The 20239-nt window shown below is 38.1% G+C and overlaps 1 protein-coding gene across 2 annotated transcripts; it reads right to left on the bottom strand.

Annotated features, from left to right (window-relative positions):
• Positions 1–369: 369 nt before the first annotated feature.
• Positions 370–20051, bottom strand: PSMD12 (proteasome 26S subunit, non-ATPase 12). 2 transcript variants are annotated; one of them, XM_069481630.1, is made up of 11 exons: positions 19878–20051; positions 11988–12047; positions 11772–11900; positions 7851–7958; positions 6853–6957; positions 5700–5849; positions 5478–5612; positions 4812–4924; positions 3684–3858; positions 1618–1695; positions 370–615 (listed from the first exon to the last, which is right to left on the bottom strand). In XM_069481630.1, the coding sequence occupies exons 1-11, from the start codon at positions 19983–19985 to the stop codon at positions 406–408; spliced, it is 1371 nt and encodes a 456-aa protein (XP_069337731.1). In that variant the 5' UTR covers positions 19986–20051; the 3' UTR covers positions 370–405. The 2 variants fall into 2 exon arrangements, with proteins under 2 accessions (XP_069337731.1, XP_069337732.1); XM_069481631.1 differs by lacking the exon at positions 11988–12047.
• Positions 20052–20239: the final 188 nt, after the last annotated feature.

The following is a 20239-nucleotide window of genomic DNA, read 5'->3' as shown; positions in this document are numbered from 1 at the left end:
ACCCCACGAAATGTTTAGAAACAGAGGTAACTATAGAAAGTAAACGTGCATATACTGCTTTTATTATTAATATTATGTTTGTTAGTTGAATGAAAACAAACAGTAGCTAAAAAGATTTCAAATGATAGAAAAACACATTTGGGTAAATTATGACACTTTTTTTGTGTATTCAGACAATAAAAATGTATTATATTTTTGCACCAACTGCAAATGCAAAGTTAACAATGAAATCAGGGAACTGAAGGTTAAAAGAGGCCTCAAATATATTCACTATTTTAAAATTTTAGACAAAGGAGCTTAGATTAGGGAAAAAAAAAACCCAACATATACACCATAACAGTCTTTTTTTTTTTTTTTTTTTTAATGACTTCCAATTTTAATTCTTTTCTAAAAGCATTAAGACCCTTATTGTAGATTATGTATCATCTCCTCTTTGGCTATGAGGTGTGTAGTTTTGTTAACCAGAGACATCAATGAGTTCAGTTTCTGAGACCAGTCATTTAATAAATTATTTGGATCCTTGGGTCTCTGGAAGTTGATAATTCCTGCCAATCTGTCTACTTTAGCAAAGATGGTCTTGTTAACTACTAGATTTGAGAGAAAAGCTTCAGACTCCTGTAAGAGAGAAAGACAAATTGGATTAAGACAGATAAATACAGACAATAAATAAAACTTAAGGAAACCATTTTCTAAACTCTTCATCCAAGAATATGCAGGGCTAAAAATTCACGAACAGTTAGCAACTGCTGACCTTCTGTAATAATGTACTTATATTACTGATATTTTAGGGAATGAATAGATTATGAGTCAACTCAGAGTCAGGGCTGAGTGTGAATCTGCCTACCTACAAACTGAATACTGCTGGTCTTGGAGAATAAGAGCCCACGAGAACTGTCAAGTTGGCCTACTCCTTTTCTACAATGTTCCCCCTTAAAAGGCAGTATGGTATAGCTAATTTGTTTCCAGAAATGCCTAGTTGGCATATATGCTCTGTTACTTGGCTACTATGTAGCCACAAGTAAGACACCTGACTTCCAAGGAATCTGGTGCACTGGCTCCTCAATGAGAAGAGCTGAAGAATTAACCAAGTAGCAAATCTTCCAACTCTAACGACATTCCATGACTCTTCCTTATCAGCTGAACTGTCACAACTCCTTCCAACGACAGAAATCGCTTTTCAGGCCATTACTAAACACTTCAGATAACTTCTTTCTCTTTGTGTGCTGTACATTTTGTCAACGTGAAACAGAGACCTGAATATAACACTGCTCTAACAAGTCCTGGGACCTTTTCAAGTCAATTGCAGTCAACTCTTCCTCACTTATTTTGTTTATGCAGTTAATTTTTGTGGAAACCTAAACATATGATATGTGTACTTTGGACTTCAAATTAATCAATGTAAAACTAACATATTTAAGTGAAGATTTTAACTAGCATAAATAATATTAATGTAACTATTACATAAACTCGCTATTTAGCTCAAGGTAACTTGGGAAACTTTCTATTACCCAAACATAAAATTAAATAATAATGGATTTTCTCATTCAATTTTTACAAACCAACCGATAGTCAAAATGAATGGCTCAAATAACTCAAACAATGATGCTTATTACTTACATCAACAGATAGATCCAGAAGTTGCGCCATCCTTTTCATTGTTATCCGAGTATAATACTTGGCCATTATTCTAATATTCTGGGGAAAGAAGAGAGGGCAGGGAGAATACATAACATTTGTCAGTAAGGCTGAAGTCCATTTATTTTCATATCCAAATAAGTTTATTTAAAATATCAGACTCAGAGCCTTTCTTTTTCTATAGTCCACCATTGGAACAAAGGTAGTTCTAAACTTCAATAACAAGACTAAATACTTAGATATTTTGATTTCTGTAGTTATTTATGAATTATGAGTACTCTACACAACTCTTTAAATATATAGTCAATATATGCTTGTGTTAACTACATTAGTAGTTAAAATTATAAATGTACTACAATATTTTTGCTAAATGTAAGAATCTAAAGTTAAGCTTTTCTAATTATGACACAAATATTTTAAAGGCTAAAATTAAAAAATGACTGGAGATCATCTCACAACACTTATCACTTTACTATCATTCCAACCACTTAAAGGTAACTTCAAATTAAATTTCCCAAATTTCACTGGATGTGGTGCTGAAGTTAGACATAGAGACTCCCATTTTTTGAAAAGAGGTCTTGCTATATCACCGAGGCTGATCTTGAACTCCTGCGCTCAAGCGATCCTCTCAGCTTATCCTCCCAAAGACCTGGAATTACCCTGTACTATTCTCAATGTTAACATTATTAACAAAACAGCACTCACAAGGAAAAATGGGGAACAGTGGGGAGAAAAATGAACTCATCTTTGAAGAAGCTGTACCTCCTCCTGCCTCTATCGGGGCTGATGGCAACACCAACCTATCACAAAGCCTGAGAAGCATTCTACTCTCTTTTCCTTCATCCTTTAAATCTAATCTTTCCTTTCATCTTTTAAATCTAATCAATGACTGCATTCTATTGATTTCCTTCCTTAAAACAACTCCATTCTATGCACTCTTCTTCAATACCTTGGCTACTACCGTAATCCAAGTCCATACAGCCACTCACTTAACTAGTCTTCTCATCTCTAGTCATAATTATATATTTCTCCAAATCCATTCTCCATACTCACTCCCACAGGGAACTCTGTATTAATAAATGTAAGCCTGGCCATTATCCTTAGTTAAAAGTTTTCACTACTGGGGTGTACAAAATCTGTTATGACCCAGATCCTTTCTACAGCTCCAACTTTTCTTGGCATTCTCAAAGTTCCCTGATGGCTTGTGCTTCCATACCCTTGCTCAGATTACCTTCCTTTGTCCTACTCCTCTTCCAAAGCTCTCACCTCACTCATCAATTCCTACATATCTAGCCTGACCATTCCTCCAGGTAGAACCAATCAACTCTCTCCTTATGCCTCACTCTACTCTCTATACACTGAACCAAAATAATATCTCCAATACTTTTTATTTGTAAATACACTTTTGCTATGATATTTAAGCTTCTTGAAGGTAAGAATCATGTCTTATTTGCCCATGTGCCCCAGCACTCTGTTACAGTGTCTGGCACACAAAAGGCTCACAATAAATGTTTGTTACATAAATGAATGAATGTTGACATAATTCAGTTTATAGTGATACTAAGAAGATCAAAGTTCAGGTGTAAGACATGTGACCCACTCCAAGACTAGCAAGTAAGTATCAGACAGAAATAACATCCTCGCCCCATTCTTAGAAAATTCCTTTTGGTTTATATGCTAGAAGATTTTGGATTTTTGAGAGGTCCTCTCAAAATGAAGCATGTTAAAATATAATTATCTTTTCTGAGAAGCCAAAAATAGTAAAATAAAGGCAAGATGAGAGAGATAAATTCTGATATGTTTTGAGAAATTTAGAGTAAATATTTGAACACCAAATTTACATCATTACTACATTGAGCATAAAAAAATCTTAATGTGAAGAATTAAAGATATAACATCTGAAAGAAACATCTGATTATCAAACTTGAAAAAAAGTTTATAGTTTATGCTCAAATTTGTTAAAGTTTAATCCTAAGATAATCCTAAAAAGTAAATTCACTAGTAAAGGCTAAAATAAAAATTATAACTCTATCATGCCAGATTCTTACATGTTCAACAACTCTGTTCTTCAAGTCTTTCCACCTTTTTTCACCTTCCTCTGTAGAACCAAAAACATCAGTTGCAGGACTCTCAAGTGAACCTTTTCTTAATTCCATTCCATAGTCCTCAACAAGTGTGGACCAACGCATCAACTCCATTGTGGTAAAAAGCTTTAAAAGATCCCTGTAAATTGTATACAACTTAATATACCAAATCTATAAAAATTAAGTATTAACTAATATAATACCAAATTAAAAAATGAAGTTTTAATTAATTTTTATATAGAATGAAACACAATTTGATTATTATTTATTTTACCAACTTTACTACCATTGTTTCTACTTTGATTCATTGACTGAGACAGACTCTAGAATTAGAAACCCAGGTAGAGTGCAGTGGTGTCATCATAGCTCACTGCAACCTCAAATTCCTAGATTCACGTGATCCTCCTGCCTTAGCCTCCTGGGTAGCTGGGACTACAGGCGTGTGCTGCCATACCTGGCTAATTTTTTCTATTTTTGGTAGAGATGGGGTCTTGCTCTTGCTCAGGGTGGTCTCAAACTCCTGACTTCAAGTGATCCTCCTGTCTCGGCCTCCTAGAGTGCTAAGATTACAGGCGTGAGCCTCTGTACCAGGCTCCACGTTAATTCTGAATAGAGCATTTCCCTACTTAACATCTGCTGTCTCCTTTACTGTATTTGTCAATCTTTGGAATAACTGGCTGTAAACGTACTAATGAAACAAATTTTAAAAAAGCACTTAAAAAATAAAAGCCCATTGTATTTACAAGGAAGCAAGTCTGTTTTACATAACAGATATTCAGAAGTATTTATTTCCAAAATCATAAAGCCCCAAACTACTGGTGATAAAACTTTATGAAATGGTTAATCAAAAGCTGCTAAAGTAAGCTTGATATAGAACTTCTACTTGATAAGGAGTTTAGAATAAAGCATGTTATAATCCCATTATTTTATAATGCAATGCTAACAAACATTTCACCACTTTATTATCTCCAATTTTATTCTCTAATACAATCTGTTAGCAACCAATGAAGAAGTATACACTTAGGCTAATCAATTTTCTTTCAAAATAGTGTTTCTACTGAGATATACCATGCTAATTTCAAAAGTACTTACTTATATTTGGGAATTTCTTCTAACTTCTTGTCACCACTTATTCGGTGAACCAAATCTGACTGTTCATTGTCAAAAGGAGCCAGGATAACATAGAGCACAACACTCTTCAAAGCCTAAAAAAGTTGCATAATGCAACAGGTTGGTTATATGCAAGCATTAAAAACATAACGGAAATTTTGGCAAGAACTGGAAAGTTGTGGAATAAGTGTATATATTCATTTTTAATTTTGTACTCAAAAAGTCTTGGGGGAAAAAAATCTTACTAGGCTGCCTTTTCATTGTGTCTTTCTGTGACACTTAGTTTCCATAAAACTATTATAGTAAATCTTTCAAAGTTAGCAGCATAAATGTGGAATACACACATAAGTACTTTAAAACAGTTTTTGTAAGATAACTTTCCGAGGTAATGCTGGGTGTTTATCTACAACCTTTGTTAGCAAGGGACCTGCTGTACATGTTTTAAACAGTAAGCCTACATTACTTCAAAAGTGGTACCGACCCAATTAATCTGAATCACTAAGGACATACTGAACATCACCACTGAATAGAAAGGAGCACCATACAATTTCATCTATTACTGCAGTTACAATGATTTGAAAAGAAATAAAAAATGCTTATCCTTCTTCCCAGTAAGTATCAACGTTGATTATAAGAATATATTCTTACCTGTTGCCACTTTTCACTTTCTGCCTGTATACAGGGAGTATCATATATGGCTCTGTAGTGCTTGCAAATAGACAGATAAGATCCCTCATGTTGATCCAGCTGAATCATTAAATTATAGTATTTTAACTTTAATTTCTGCAAAAAAGTCAACAATATAAATTGGAGTTTATGGTTTTTATTCAAATGCTTTCAAAGTAAACATGTAGTCAGAGATATGCTCACCTCTGTGTTTTCTTCCTGGAAAAATTTGGTGTTAATTTTCTTACTGATGATTTGTGTCCGAATATAATCTTTCACAGCTAGGCAGAGCCTCATTTGCTCCAAAATAAACTCCACCCGCTCTTTCTTCTCCATTGACCCATAGGTTTCCACCTAGCAGAGTAATTCCCCAAATAAGTTTATAATAGTAATTTTTGTGAATTGCAACAAAATTAGATATTAAAATATTCACTCTTCTTAAATAACAAGACCATTCATGCACATACGGAAAGTGATGACAATTATACTAAAAGATAGTTACCTCTAGGAAATTATAATTGCAAATGGATTTTTTTCCTTTTGGTGTAAAGCTCTATGAATTTGAACATATGTATTGATTTGGGTAGCTATCACAATGAAGATACGGTTCTATTACCCCCAAAAACTCCCTCATGCTACCCTTTTATAGTCACACACTTCCACCACTCATAAGCTCTCATAAGACAACCAATGATCTGTGCTCCATCACTACAGATTTGTCTTTTCAAGAATGTCAAATACAGGCTGGGCGCGGTGGCTCATGCCTATGATCCTAGCACTCTGGGAGGCCAAGGGAGGAGGATCGCTAGAGGTCAGGTGTTCAAGACCAGCCTGAGCAAGAGCGAGACCCCGTCTCTACTAAAAAATAGAAAGAAATTAACTGGACAACTAAAAATATATAGAAAAAATTAGCTGGTGTTGCATGCCTGTAGCCAGCTACTCGGGAGGCCGAGGCAGGAGGATTGCTTGAGCCTAGGAGTTTGAGGTTGCTGTGAGCTAGGCTCACGCCACGGCACTCTAGCCCGGGCAACAGAGTGAGACTCTGTCTCAAAAAAAAAAAAGGAATGTCAAATACAGTATGTACTCTTTTAAGACAATTTTTCCACAGACTGGGGTGGGAGGAAGTGATGTGAGGACCGAAACCAGGCCACAGCCCTGGGGTTGGGGACCAAAGAAGTAATTTTGAAATTACAATTTCAAATATGAAAACAGATGCCATTCACAGGCTTTCATATAAAATCTAAAACGCCTCTTGTCCCAAGCACTTAGGAAATGGGATACTCAACCCTGTATTTCCACAAGAAAATACTACGGACTAAACTTACAGTTTTACAAACTTCAAAATGCAACTCTTTACCTGTAACTCTTGTAATATGGAGGCTGCCTCTTTTACGTCACCATTTTGTTCTTTTATGGTTGCTAATGTTTTAGTCAGTCGAGCACGCTCAATTTCAACATAAATCTACAAACAAGAGAAATTTACATTATCAAAATTTCCCTACCAACCTTGCCCGTATTTTGCAACTTTGCTTTGAGAATCTAAATGTGAAATTACTGTTTAACAAATAACAGGACCACAAGCTACATAAATGCCAAAGAAAATGGAAAATATCTTTTGATTACTTGAAAAATAACACACTTTACAAAGAGTATATGCAGTCCAACACGTATAATTCAACCAATACTCCAAATCTGACATATCTTAAATATAAGGCTATTTTCTTTAAAATTATCTAATCTTGCTAAGTATTAAAGTGGCTAGCATTTTTTGTAGCTATAAGTAATGTTAGTAGATTTATAATGTCCAAAAAATTAAATAGTAAAAATATAACTACAGTATAATCTAATGAGTCTAGGGAATGAATTTTAATGCTTAGGTTTGCTCACCCCTTAGCCTTTCCTCTGCAGCAACCCCTTCCCCACCCTACCCCTCAAAACCTTAATTTCCAATAATATCAAACTACTTACAGATTCCTAAATATATCATGTGTTTCTTATTTTGGTATCTTTGTATATAATCTGCCTCATGTCTAAAATGGCCTCTTCACACCCCTGGCCTTGTAGAATTTTTATTTTCTTAAAAAGCCACATATAAATTTGGGATAAGATCACTAATTCTTAGAAAAACCTGGATATACCAAGACTGTCACTATTTAAATATTTTCATTTTATATGGGAAGATACTAGGAGATGTACAAAGATAATATTGGTTGAATTAAAGTGATGACATTTTGTGTATTTCTTAAAAAAATACACATACACACATACTCATATAAAATGTCTAAATACACAAGTATGTCTGAACACACAAACGACAGTACTTTTCACTGTGAGTTATGTCAACAGAAAACTCACCTTTCCTTCTGTAACCATTCGTAGAGTATCAATTAATCGAAGTTTGATTGGAAGGTCTGTGATTTCCTCGACATAAGTACAGCACTGTTGAACCATTTTTGCAACAGCCTAAAATATTAAAAACTGTTCATAAGTAAAATTAATTCCTCATGTAGGAAAAAATGTACTTTATTGATGGAGGAGCTACAGTCAAAGTTGGTCCTCACAAGCAACTCTACTGATACGCCCATAAAGATCAAAGAACATCAAAATCTCTCTGTTACCTAAGAAGTACTAAATATGCAGTAACACATCAATAAAGGTTAGGAAACACTCAGATGAAAAGATGTAGGCAAGCAGAAAACCATGGAAGAAATGGCAGCAAACTAAAAAGGAAAAAAGAGAAGAGAAAGCAGAATTCCACAGTGGCTGGAAGCCGGGACCGGCAGATCCTGTGACTTAGGAGAAAGGAGGCAGTGGCAGGGCAAAGGGCTCAACAGTTCCCTCATCTGGGTTGGAAGAGCAGCCACAGTCACCCATTTGCACTTCAGTAAAACATGACACAAGAGATTCTTTCCCCTCAGTTTCCTTATAGGTAATATAAGGGGTTGGACACTACATTCTCTCCAGGTCTAACATTCTAAGACCTAGGTCATGGATCGGCAAACATTTTCTGTAAACTTTTGCAAATATTTACAAAGCAAATATTTTGGATTTTGTGGGCCATATAGTCTCTGTGGCAAGCATTCAACTCTGCCTCAAAGCTGTCAGACAATATATAAACAAATGGGCATGGCTGTGTTCCAATGACTTTATTTACAAAAATAGGTGGCAGGTTAAGATTTGATCTGTGGCCCATCATTTGCCAACCCCAAATGTGGATTTTTAAATAGAATACCATAATTATTGATAATAATTAGGACCCTGTATCATCAAGAAAATGTTGAATTACATTAAATATATTTTGGTTAAGATGGCAGAAAAGTAAACAGCCTATCTTGGAATGATTTCCATGAAAAACATTTAACGTTTAAGTAGCTCAGGTGAAGCTTTTAACTATCTGAAGAATGGGCTGTTCAGAGACCCAGGGGTTCCAGGAAGCTAAGGTTTTATTGTAAAACATAACTTTTTCAATAAGTGCAAAGCCCTAGGACATCTACAAAATACATGATCCCTCTAAAATTAATTATAATAATGATTTCTAGAAGAGCACACACCTGATAATTCAAAAAGCTGTGCAAAAAATACATTAACAGAAATCAGAGGGAGGGGGAAAAACCTAAAACAACTACAGTACTCCCCCCATACTGTGGTTTCACTTTCTGTGGTTTCAGTTACTGAAGGTCCACTACAGTCCAAAAATGATATAAACAATCTGTAAGTTTTAAATTGTAGGCCATCCTGAGTAAGGATGAAATTTTATGCCATCCAACCATCCCTTGGTCCAGTGTCTCCAAGCTGTCTGTTACCAGCCCTAGTCACTTAGTAGCCATCTTGGTTATCAGATCGACTGTCTTCGTAACACAGTGTTTGTGTTCAAGTCACCCTTATTTTACTTCATAATGGCCCCAAAGCACAATACTAGGGATGCTGGCAATTTGGATATGCCAAAGAGAAGCCAAAAAGTGCTTCCTTTAAGTGAAAAGGTGAAAGAGTTCTTGACTTAGGAAAAAACATAGTGTGTATAGGGTTCAGTACTATCCAAGGTTTCAGGTCTCCACTGGGGGTTTTGGGACGTATCCCCTGCAGATAAGAGGGGACTACTGTACATCAATGCTGTGATGAGAAGTGAATATACTGCTGCTTCTGAAAAAAATATAGGTAAACCATTAGAGAAGTTATAGTTGGAGAGACACCCTGGGTTCAACGCGACAGTGAACAGAAATCATTAATCTAAAGCAATCTAGAACAGGTTATATATTTTTAAAAAATTCCTAAGTCTACTTAGGCTAAGAAGAAAATAATCATGGAAAAGGACACAGATTTTTGAGTCCCTAAGCACATTCCATAGCTATGAAGAAATATGTTATAGGGAAAAGAGCAACCCTGGTTCCAGCTCTGGTTGTCACTAGTCAGTTGTCAAATGGACTCAAATCCTCATTCTCTAAAGAAGCCTTCCCTAATAAACCTAATCAAACACTTTCTCTTCCTCCTTTCACATTTCTTAGCATATTTCACCACTCTATGTCATTTATTATATACTGCCTAATATAGGTGTGTAATTTTTCTAATGAATCTTAAGGATACTTGATACAGATGTGCTATGATTACTTGTGATTTATATTCTTTATGAAACTATAGGCTATTTGAGGGCAAAAGCTATAGGTTGCATGTTTCTTCACATTCCAAGAGCCTTACATACAAATCTCAATTGCTTCACCTGAAAAGTAAGAATTAAACAGTCCTCCCTACTAGCTCTGAAATTTTATGACACTATGAAATTATTTATTACTTATTTGGAGACAGGGTCTTGCTATGTTGCCTAGAGTGCAGTGCAGCAGCTATTCACAGGCACAATCTTAGTGCACTACAGCCTTGAACTCCTGGGCTCAAGCGATCCTCCTTCTTTAGCCTCCCAAGTAGCTGGAACCATGGCTGGCTGATTTTTAAATTTTTTGTAGAGATGGGAGTCTCGATACGTTGCTTAGGCTGGTCTCAAATTCCTGGCTCCTCTTGCCTCGGCCTCCCAAAGTGCTAGGATTATAGGTATGAGCCACTGTGCCCAAGACTTATAATTGTCCCATAGAGCTGCAATCCCCAAACCCTTAGCCTCAAACTGGTATCGGTCCGTGGCCTGTTAGGAACTAGGCTGCACAGCAGGAGGTGAGAGGCAGGCCAATGAGCGAAGCTTCATCTGTATTTACAGCTGCTCCCCATCACCTGAATCATCATCTGAGCTCCGCCTCCTGTCAGATCAGAAGCTGCATTAGATACTCACAGGAGTGTGAAAACTACTGTAAACTGCGCACATGAGGGATTTAGGTTGTGTGCTCCTTATGAGAATTTAATGCCTGATGATCTAAGGTAGAACTGAAGCAGTGATGCTAGCACTGGGGAGCAGCTGCAAATACAGATTATCATTAGCAGACAGGTATGACTGCACAATAAATGTAATGAGCTTGAATCATCCTGAAACCATGCCCCCCGACCCCACTCCACCCCCATCCATGGAAAAATTGTCTTCCATGAAACTGATCCCTAGTGCCAAAAAGGTTAGGGACCACTGCCATACAGAGCAAGTCACTTAGAAAATCAAAGGAAGGGCCGGGCGCAGTGGCTCACGCCTGTAATCCTAGCACTCTGGGAGGCCGGATCGTTTGAGCTCAGGAGTTCGAGACTGGCCTGAGCAAGAGCGAGACCCTGTCTCTACTAAAAAAAAAAAAAAAAAAGAAATAAATTATATGAACAACTAAAAAAATATATATAAACAATTAGCCGGGCATGATGGCACATGTCTGCAGTCCCAGCTACTCGGGAGGCTGAGGCAGGAGGATTGCTTAAGCCCAGGAGTTTGAGGTTGCTGTGAGCTAGGCTGACCCCATGGCACTCTAGCCTGGGCAACAGAGACTCTGTCTCAAAAAAAATAAAATAAAATAAAATAAAAGAGATACGATTACGTAAATTAGATTATCAACTTGATGGATCCTAATACAACCATTTAAAATAATAAAAATGAAGATGAAGAACAACATGGAAATAGAACAAAGCTGCATCAACACTCTAAATACAATTTTGTAAAAAATATGCAAATATATAAAGACTAGAAGAAAAAACAGAAGTACAAACAGTTGTGTCATTATCAGAATGTGGGTAGAATTTTAAAACACCCTCTAGGATGTTGCAATGTTGATTTAACACATTTTAAACAGATTCATAGAATAGTTTTCTAAAAGTCCTATTTAAATGCTAATATATTTGTTTTTTGAGGAATCATGAACTCACTTGTTTTAACTGACTCCGCCTTTTTGACAAAAGCATAATATTTTCATTAAGTAAATCCCATTCTTTAGCCTCATAGCACATCTTCACTACTGCAACTAAGATACGGGATGTAGACACCATATCGGAAGCCTGTAAGAATGAAAATATATTGAAAGTTAATGGAACAATGTTAAATGAAATTAATGGTAATTGAGGTTTTCAGTATAAACTACTCACAGTTCGGGTCTGTTTTTCCAAAGAGAGAAGGGTTTCAATAACTTCCTGAAGTCTTCCTTCCTAAAACAAAAGACAAAAATGAACAATGAAAACAACACCACCACCACAAACCAAATAACTCATCTAAAATGAGACGTTCCTAACACAGAAAGGGAAAAATCAACATAGCCTACTCCAGAGGAAAAGGACCACCCTATAACTACTTTTGTTTTGTTTCTCTCCTTTTCATGACAGTGCTTGCTTCTCCAGTGGATTCCGTAAGTCAATGGTTCCCTACTTGGGGCCCACAAGTTATTTTTAACATTTGAAAATGTCTAGGAGAAACTGAACATATGACAATGATTTAACGCCTAAGAAAAACAAATCTTTGTTTTGGATTCTAATTTATCAACTCAGTGTGGTAACACCTGTTTATCTTGTTCTACCCAGAGCCTCTAGCTGGTAGTCAGATGTGTCTTTGAAGGATAAAAATGGGAAAATGAATAATTTGTTTATAAAGTTGTTTTAACAAGTATTTTAAAACATGGAGTCTTGAGAAGAAATGAAAAGAATATTTTGTGCTAAAAAGGATAGGAAATGGTTTAATTTTTCCTTTTCTTTCTTCCTTTCTTTTTTTTTTTTTTGAGACAAGTCTCACTCTGTTGCCCCTGCTAGAGCACAGTAGCATCATCATAGCTCACTGCAACCTCCAACTCCTGGGCTCAGGAGGACAAACCTCCTGCCTCAGCCTCCCGAGTAGCTGGGACTACAGGCATGTAACACCACATGCGGCTATTTTTTTCTATTTTTAGTAGAAACGGGGTCTCACTCTTGTTCAAGCTGGTCCCAAACTCCTGAGCTCAAGTGATCCTCCCACCTCAGCCTCCCAGAGTGCTAGGATTATAGGCATGAGCCACTATGCCTGTCCCCCCTGTTTTAATTTTTCACTGACTTTAAAAACAAATTAGTAATCATGCTAAAAGGAAATGAGGACCACCCAGAATACCCACGCATGCTATACTGAAAGTCACGCTCTTAAGCAGATATTGATTCAACCAAAATACACCCTGTTTTGTCAACTGATAATAACCTCTTCATACCTCTACCTCATATGCAAAAACAAAACATCCTCCCTGGAGCATACATTAAGAAATGAGAATAATAAAATTCAAATAATATAAACCTAAATGATAATACATTAGGACTAAAATAAGTCATCCTACTAGGAACTGCACATTTTGATAAAAACAAAACCAACTTACAGCAAAAAACTGCATTTACTTAAGATACTAATATTATAACTATCATGCACACAACTCTGACAATAGTGGAAGTGACGAGAAGGATTTTATTCAAAAATTGTTTTTCTAACCATAAAAATTTTTAATCTTAATGACATTCTTGGAAGGTACATGAGTACTATCCTTTCCTACTAATGAAAGAAACTAATTAAATAGCTTTTGAATTAAGGGCACAAATAATGTTTGGACTTTTCAGAATCCTGCTGCAGGATAACTTTTTTCTTTCAAAGAAACGAGATCTTGCTATGTTGCCCAGGCTGTTCAACTCTTGGCCTTAAGTGACCCTTCCACCTCAGCCTCCTGAGTAACTGGGACAACAGGCTGGGACTATAGGTGCATACCACCATGACCTGCTCTAAGATAACTTTGAAACTATGATTTTCTATGCAGTGCAGAATATGTATTGTATAACCATTATCTGAACTTATTTTACTTATTTATTTAAATCTTTATTTTTTATTTTTTGAGACAGAGTCTCACTCTTTTGCCCTGAGTAGAGTGCTGTGGCGTCAGCCTAGCTCACAGCAACCTCAAACTCCTGGGCTCAAGCGATCCTCTTGCCTCAGCCTCCAGAGTAGCTGGGACCACAGCCGTGTGCCACCACGCCTGGCTAACTTTTTCTACTTTTAGTTGCCTGGCTAATTTTCTTTCTATTTTTAGTAAAGACAAGTCTCGCTCTTGCTGAGGCTGGTCTCGAACTCCTGAGCTCAAGTGATCCTCTCGCTTCAGCCTCCCAGAGTGCTAGGACTACAGGCCTGAGCCACCACACCCGGCCTGAACGTACTTTAATTAAATCTGAAACATACAATTACTAGTATATTTTAACAATGTTTCCTATGCAAAGGAGAGCACCAGTTCTGCAAGTTCTAGAGGCTCACGTATACAATAAATGCCAGCTAAATGTTCATCAGAGGAAAAAAACAATGAACAAATCTATAAATTCTCCAAGGTTCAAGGCTAATAAATCATAAAAAAAATCAAAGAATCTTAGAACTAGAAAGATTGCTAGAGATTATTTAATTCAATCACCTCATTTTAGAGATTAAAAAGATGGTGGACCTAACAGTTTAAAAGACTTGCTCAGCCACAAAAGGAGTCAGCAGAACCAGATCCCTGGGCTCTTGCCTCAAGGTCCAAAGCTCCCTCCACACACTGAAGTGCCTCCTCTACCATACTGGTGTAAATCACACCTTTTGCTTTGATCAAAGTAATCTCCATATGGAAACAGTTTCTATATGGCAACAAAATCAAGCGAAAAAAATAGTTAAAAGGTAAAATACTGTTTACTGACAGTCATCTCCTGCCACATTTGCAATTACTATTATATTACTCATGCAACTGTGGTCAACAGAGTATAGTTTAACATATGGCATTCTAATTCGGAAGCATGTACTAAGGAACTGCACGCTACATGTGAGGGAATCACACATTGCTCTACAGCCATGGTCTGCAGTGTCAACAAGACATTAAATACCACGTTCTCGGAAAAGCATTCTTGGATAATTGCTCTCTAACATCAGTAGTCACTTAGCACCTCCTCCTTACCACTCAACCCTACTGACAGTGCTCTGCAATCAACCCAAACTATATTCTGTTTTGATGTTTACTGTCTTTCTAATCTCACTAGGATGGAAACTATAAGAGGATGTACCATGTCTGTATTGTTCACCATTGCAGCTCAGTGTGCTGCATCATGCCAAGCACATGATGCTGCTTCTGTAGATAATATGGTACATCCTTGTATACCTTATATCAGTTATTAATATCTTACCTCCTAAGTGGTAAGTTCCTTTAAGATTAGATCCTTGTTTAATTGTTGCTTCCCTTTGCACCAACCTGCTCATAGCATGTATGAATGGAATGGCATTGACCTGAACTATTCAGTCAATCTTAATGGCTTACAATTCCTGATTTGTACTGTCACAATAAGTAGGATATGACAAATTATATGGCTGACAATTTAGTGCTATGTGAGGGGCACTACCATCAAATACACTAAATACAATTTCCAATTCTCAAATTATCCAACTTTTTTCTCCCAATCTTCCATTTTCAATCCCATGGCTAAACATCTTCCTTCTTCCTTTTCCTATCTATTCACACAATTCCTAAAATTCCACCTCCTTGATGCTGCTTTTCAACTCAGGAGGAGCAAAATGGCTAGAGCTATCCAAAACCAACATGTGACTTCTGTGGCTCATTTTCATCATTAAAATAACCCTTGTAAACAAGCTAAATGACTAATGAGTTTGTTCAACATCAACACATGTTGAGAATCTATAAATTCTGTATGTTTGCTTCCTTTAAATCCTAAATATATCCAATCTTCTAATGATTTGTTGAACAACCTAAACAAGCAAAAAAAAAAGGCCGATAACAAGTTAGCACAAACAGTAGAAATTTAAAGCCAATCCAATACTTTTAAGTGACCTATTTCTTAAAGGGGTCTTTTGTTGAGGCTGCTAACTATCAGTAAACTGTTTCACATTTCACTTCCTCTTTATTTTTAATATTACCTTAAGAAGAGGTTGCAGGCATCCAAAAGGAATGAAAAGACAGGCCAGGTGAGGTGGCCTCACACCTGTAACCCTAGGACTTTGGGAGGTGAGGTGGGAGGACTGCTTGAGGCCAGGAGTTCAAGACCAGCCTGACCAACAAAGTGAGACCGCCCCCCATCTCTACAAAAAATAAAAAAATTAGCCAGGGCTACGCACCTGTAGCCCCAGCTACTGAGGAGGCTAAGGCAGGAGGATAGCTTAAGCCCAGGAGTTTGAGGTTGCAGTGAGTTATAATGACACCACTGTATTCTAGCCCGGGTGACAGAGTGAGAGACCCTGTCTCAAAAAAAAAAAAAAAAAAAAAAAAAGAGAGAGAGAGAGAGACAGAGACATGAAAAGACATTAAGATGGAGAACCAAAGGATATATCCAATTTTTAAAAATTTTTATTTTTAGAGATGGGGGTCTTGCCATGTTGCCCGGGCTGGCCTAGAACTCCTAGCCTCAAGCAACCCTACCACCTCAATCTTCCAAGGAGGATATATTCAATTTGAAAATGTTAAGTAGTCCCCAAATAACCATGTGCCAAATATATCACAATAAAAAAGAGAGTAGAAAACCCTCCGTGTATTAAGAACTGCTAAACACCGTATCTTTACAGTTCAGAAAAGGGTCTCTTTAGATTAATTTTTAACTCCTAATACAAGGTGAAGAGATAACCATCATCAAAAGATCTGGTATCACTTTTATTATCTCATCAACCTGATGCAAGGTCCTCACATACCAATCACAGAGGTGGTAGAATGGTTAAAAATAAAGGCTTGCAGCCAGTCTGCTTAGGTCTAAATCCCAGCTCTACTACCATATTACCTTAGGCAAGACACAAGCTCCCTGACCTTCAATTTTTCTCTTCAGTGAAATGAGCATAATAACAGTACCAACCCTATAGAGTTGGTGTGAGGATTAAATCAGTATCCAGGTATACCTGGAACATATGCACTACATCATCACAGTGTTAACATTTTAATAGAATTTACACAGCTATAAATATTAGTTATTACTGTTATTTGTTAGGAGGGTGTTAGGACACAGACATACAGATTCAAAAGACCTAGATTTGGCAATTTTACTACCCAAGTCTAGACTTCAGTCTGCCTTTTGAAGGCTTCTGCTATATGTGATTTTCTCACTTGATCTATTCTTATTAAGTCTTTTTTTTTTTTTTTTTTTTTTTTTTTGTTGAGACAGAGTCTCACTTTGTTGCCCAGGCTAGAGTGAGTGCCGTGGCGTCAGCTTAGCTCACAGCAACCTCAGACTCCTGGGCTTAAGCGATCCTACTGCCTCAGCCTCCCAAGTAGCTGGGACTACAGGCATGCGCCACTATGCCCGGCTAATTTTTTCTATATAGATTTTTAGTTGTCCATATAATGTCTTTCTATTTTTAGTAGAGACGGGGTCTCGCTCAGGCTGGTCTCGAACTCCTGACCCTGAGCAATCCACCCGCCTCGGCCTCCCAGAGTGCTAGGATTACAGGCGTGAGCCACCGCGCCCGGCCCTTATTAAGTCTTTATACAGATAATTTTTATCTCCAAGGGTGTTTCACATTAAAAATAAAAAATGTCTTAAGGAAATTAAGGACAGAATTGATAAACCCTTAAAGAGGCAGTAGGATGTTGCAAAAAATAAAAAAACAAAAAACATTATTCCTGTTGCCAAGAGACCTGAGCTTGATCTGCATTGGATAAACCACTTAAGCTGCCTGAACTTTAAGTTTTCTTAGAGGTAAAAGTAACAAAACTTCCTTCAGTTTTACTGATGGGCTCAAATGAAAAGAACGCATACTAACTAAAATGGTCCATATATTCCAGTGTAGAAATGCAATATTAATGATTTTTTTTGTTTGGCAGAATGGTTAAAAAGTAATATGAAATGAACAATAAAAAGCAAAACAGAAAAACATTAAAAAAATTAACCAGGATTGTAGGACAACCATCAAATCTAAAAGTTGAAGTGGGTCTATGTGTATCCAAAAAAAAGATTTTTTACACTCTCCCACCTCCCACCTCCCACCCCCCACCCCTCTTCCTGAACCACCCCCACTAAAAGTATCTACCCATACACCTTGTTTTGTTCAGCTGGCACAAAGGCTTAAAAAAAAAAAAAAAAAAAAATCAGAATCCAAATGGCTTTCATTTTATCTAGTTTAACAGGCCCCAAATTCTTTGTTTTAAACATTCCCATTACCCATTGAACACCTAAAAAAGCATCTGGCATTTGAGTTTGCAAGTCTTTTAACTGTCTTGAACATAACAATGTCCTAAATAAAGGCCACACATACGATCAGCAGAACAATTATAGCAGTGAAGTCTTTTTTTCTTACTGGTCCATAGCTATTTGAGGGCAAGAGCTTTGGCTAATAATCTTTATACTCCCCACAGTGTCTAGCACTAAGTCTTGCACACAGTGGGCTGCTATCAGAAGGAACTGGTAAATGGAAGACTTAGTTGTACTTCTCTAAGACAAACGATTTGTTTCTTTCTTATTGACACTATTATTCTGTAAATTCCAAAGTGGAGGGTGAGAGGCTTACTTTGGGTATGTTTTGGCTCAAATAGTATTTTAACACAGACTTGTGTCCAGTTTCTAAATATTAGGTATTTCATATAGAAATCTGTATTTCTGGTTTCTCCCTCAAATTAGCAGCACTGACAAGGAAGGCTCAGCCTTCATCTCCAATTGTCAAAGATGAACTGGAGGTGAAGAGTTGTTGCCTCCTTTTCCCGGGCAGGTGCTCAGAAGTTCAGGTTTTCATCACACTCGGCTCAGTAGGCAGGATAGCACGGTGGGTCAGAGCACAAGCTCTAAAAGTGGTCTGCCTGGGTTTGCATCTTGGCTCCACCACTTTACTAGCTGTACGATCTTGGGGCATGTGACTCAACTTTTTCTGGCCTTGCTTTCCTTGTCTGTAAAATAAGAATAGTAATACCTATTGTATAGTGCTGGGGTGAAGATCATATGAGTTAGTGCATGTAAGCAGAGTGCCTGGCACTGTGGAAGGTACTCAGTAAGTGTCAGCTATTGTTATCTGCCTGGCACCTTAGGCATTTGAGTTTTCGCACCCTTAAGTAACTGATAATGTTTCTTTACACTAGCTACTAGAAAGCTCAGAGATGAATTTATGGCTCTGCCTCAGCAAACATACTGAACCTAACTAAGAAATACGTTATCTATCAACTTTATTATCTTTCTCCATGTTTTTTGGAAAGGCCCCTCCCCCATTTTTTTTGGGGGGGGGGAAGTAAAGTATTAAAAAGCTTTCCTTCTAAGAACTGCGATGCATCACTTGAAACTTTTCTTGCCTGTGACTTTACTACACTGTAATGTACTTATAAATGGTACGTATGTCATTACTTCTGTAATTCCCTCTCCAGGAATGACTCCACCCCATTCCAATCTTACCAATTCTTCAAGGCTCAATACAAATGTCAGCTTTTCTGTAAAACCTTCTCTCACCTCACCATTAAGAGCGCACAGCTTCCTTCTCTGTGTTCCAGTAACACTTTACACTTATATGGCATTCACCACCATGCATGACTTGACTAATTCGTTATGAACATCAACTCCTGAAGGACAGGGGTTCTTTGTTAAACATCTTTGTACTATCACTTTCCTGCCCCTTCTCCCGGCCAAAGACTAGGTACATCGCCGTCATTCATAAACGATGTAACGACATAAATTGTTTCGGCAACAGCAATAGAACTAAACTCTGATCTAGCCTGAATACCGAAGCGGCCTTAAGCCCTAGAAAAATACTACGGTAAACGTTACTTAAATAGCACCCAAAAAGGGCAAAAAGCAACACCGGGCCCCAAATCTATGGGGACAAAGTGACCACCTGTCTTGGGAGGGTCTGGGAAGCTACATGCAGGAGCGCACTCCGCAGCCCTAGCTGGACAGACCCGGCGGCTCCCACTCATGCAGACCCAACCGAGGCTGGACAAGCAAAGCGGGAATATACGCTTCAGCTCACAGGCTCCCTGAGGCCTAAGCGGGCTCTGCGCCGTGACTCAGCCCCTGGCGCCCGCCAACAGTCATCCTCCGGCCTCCCCTCACCTTGGCCAGCTTCTCGCACTCGGGCAGGCGCTGATCCACTGTAGCGCTGTAGTCCACTTCCATCTTGACGATGCGCCCGTCAGCCCGCTCCGAGCCGCCGTCCGCCATGGTCCCTGCTTGAGCGTCCCTGCCTGTCCCCCGGCTTTGGCCACCACTCGTCACCCACACCGGAAGCCGCCCGCGCACCCGCTCAGGCAGCGCGGCGGGAGCCCGCGTGAAGGACCCCTCGAGGTCCCCGGTGCTGGCCGCCAGTCAGGCACTGCCGCGGACAGCCTGAGGGCGGGGGGGCGAGGCGCGGAGCGTGGGGTGGGGCTCGCCGCTCGTCTCTTCCGCCGGTGTCGGGTTTTGTAGTTGATTACGTC

Source organism: Eulemur rufifrons, chromosome 9 (assembly GCF_041146395.1).
Source record: "Eulemur rufifrons isolate Redbay chromosome 9, OSU_ERuf_1, whole genome shotgun sequence".
NCBI classification, from domain to species: domain Eukaryota; kingdom Metazoa; phylum Chordata; class Mammalia; order Primates; family Lemuridae; genus Eulemur; species Eulemur rufifrons.
The sequence above is the reverse complement of the archived record's forward strand: the minus strand, read 5'-3'. Positions and strand labels throughout refer to the sequence as shown.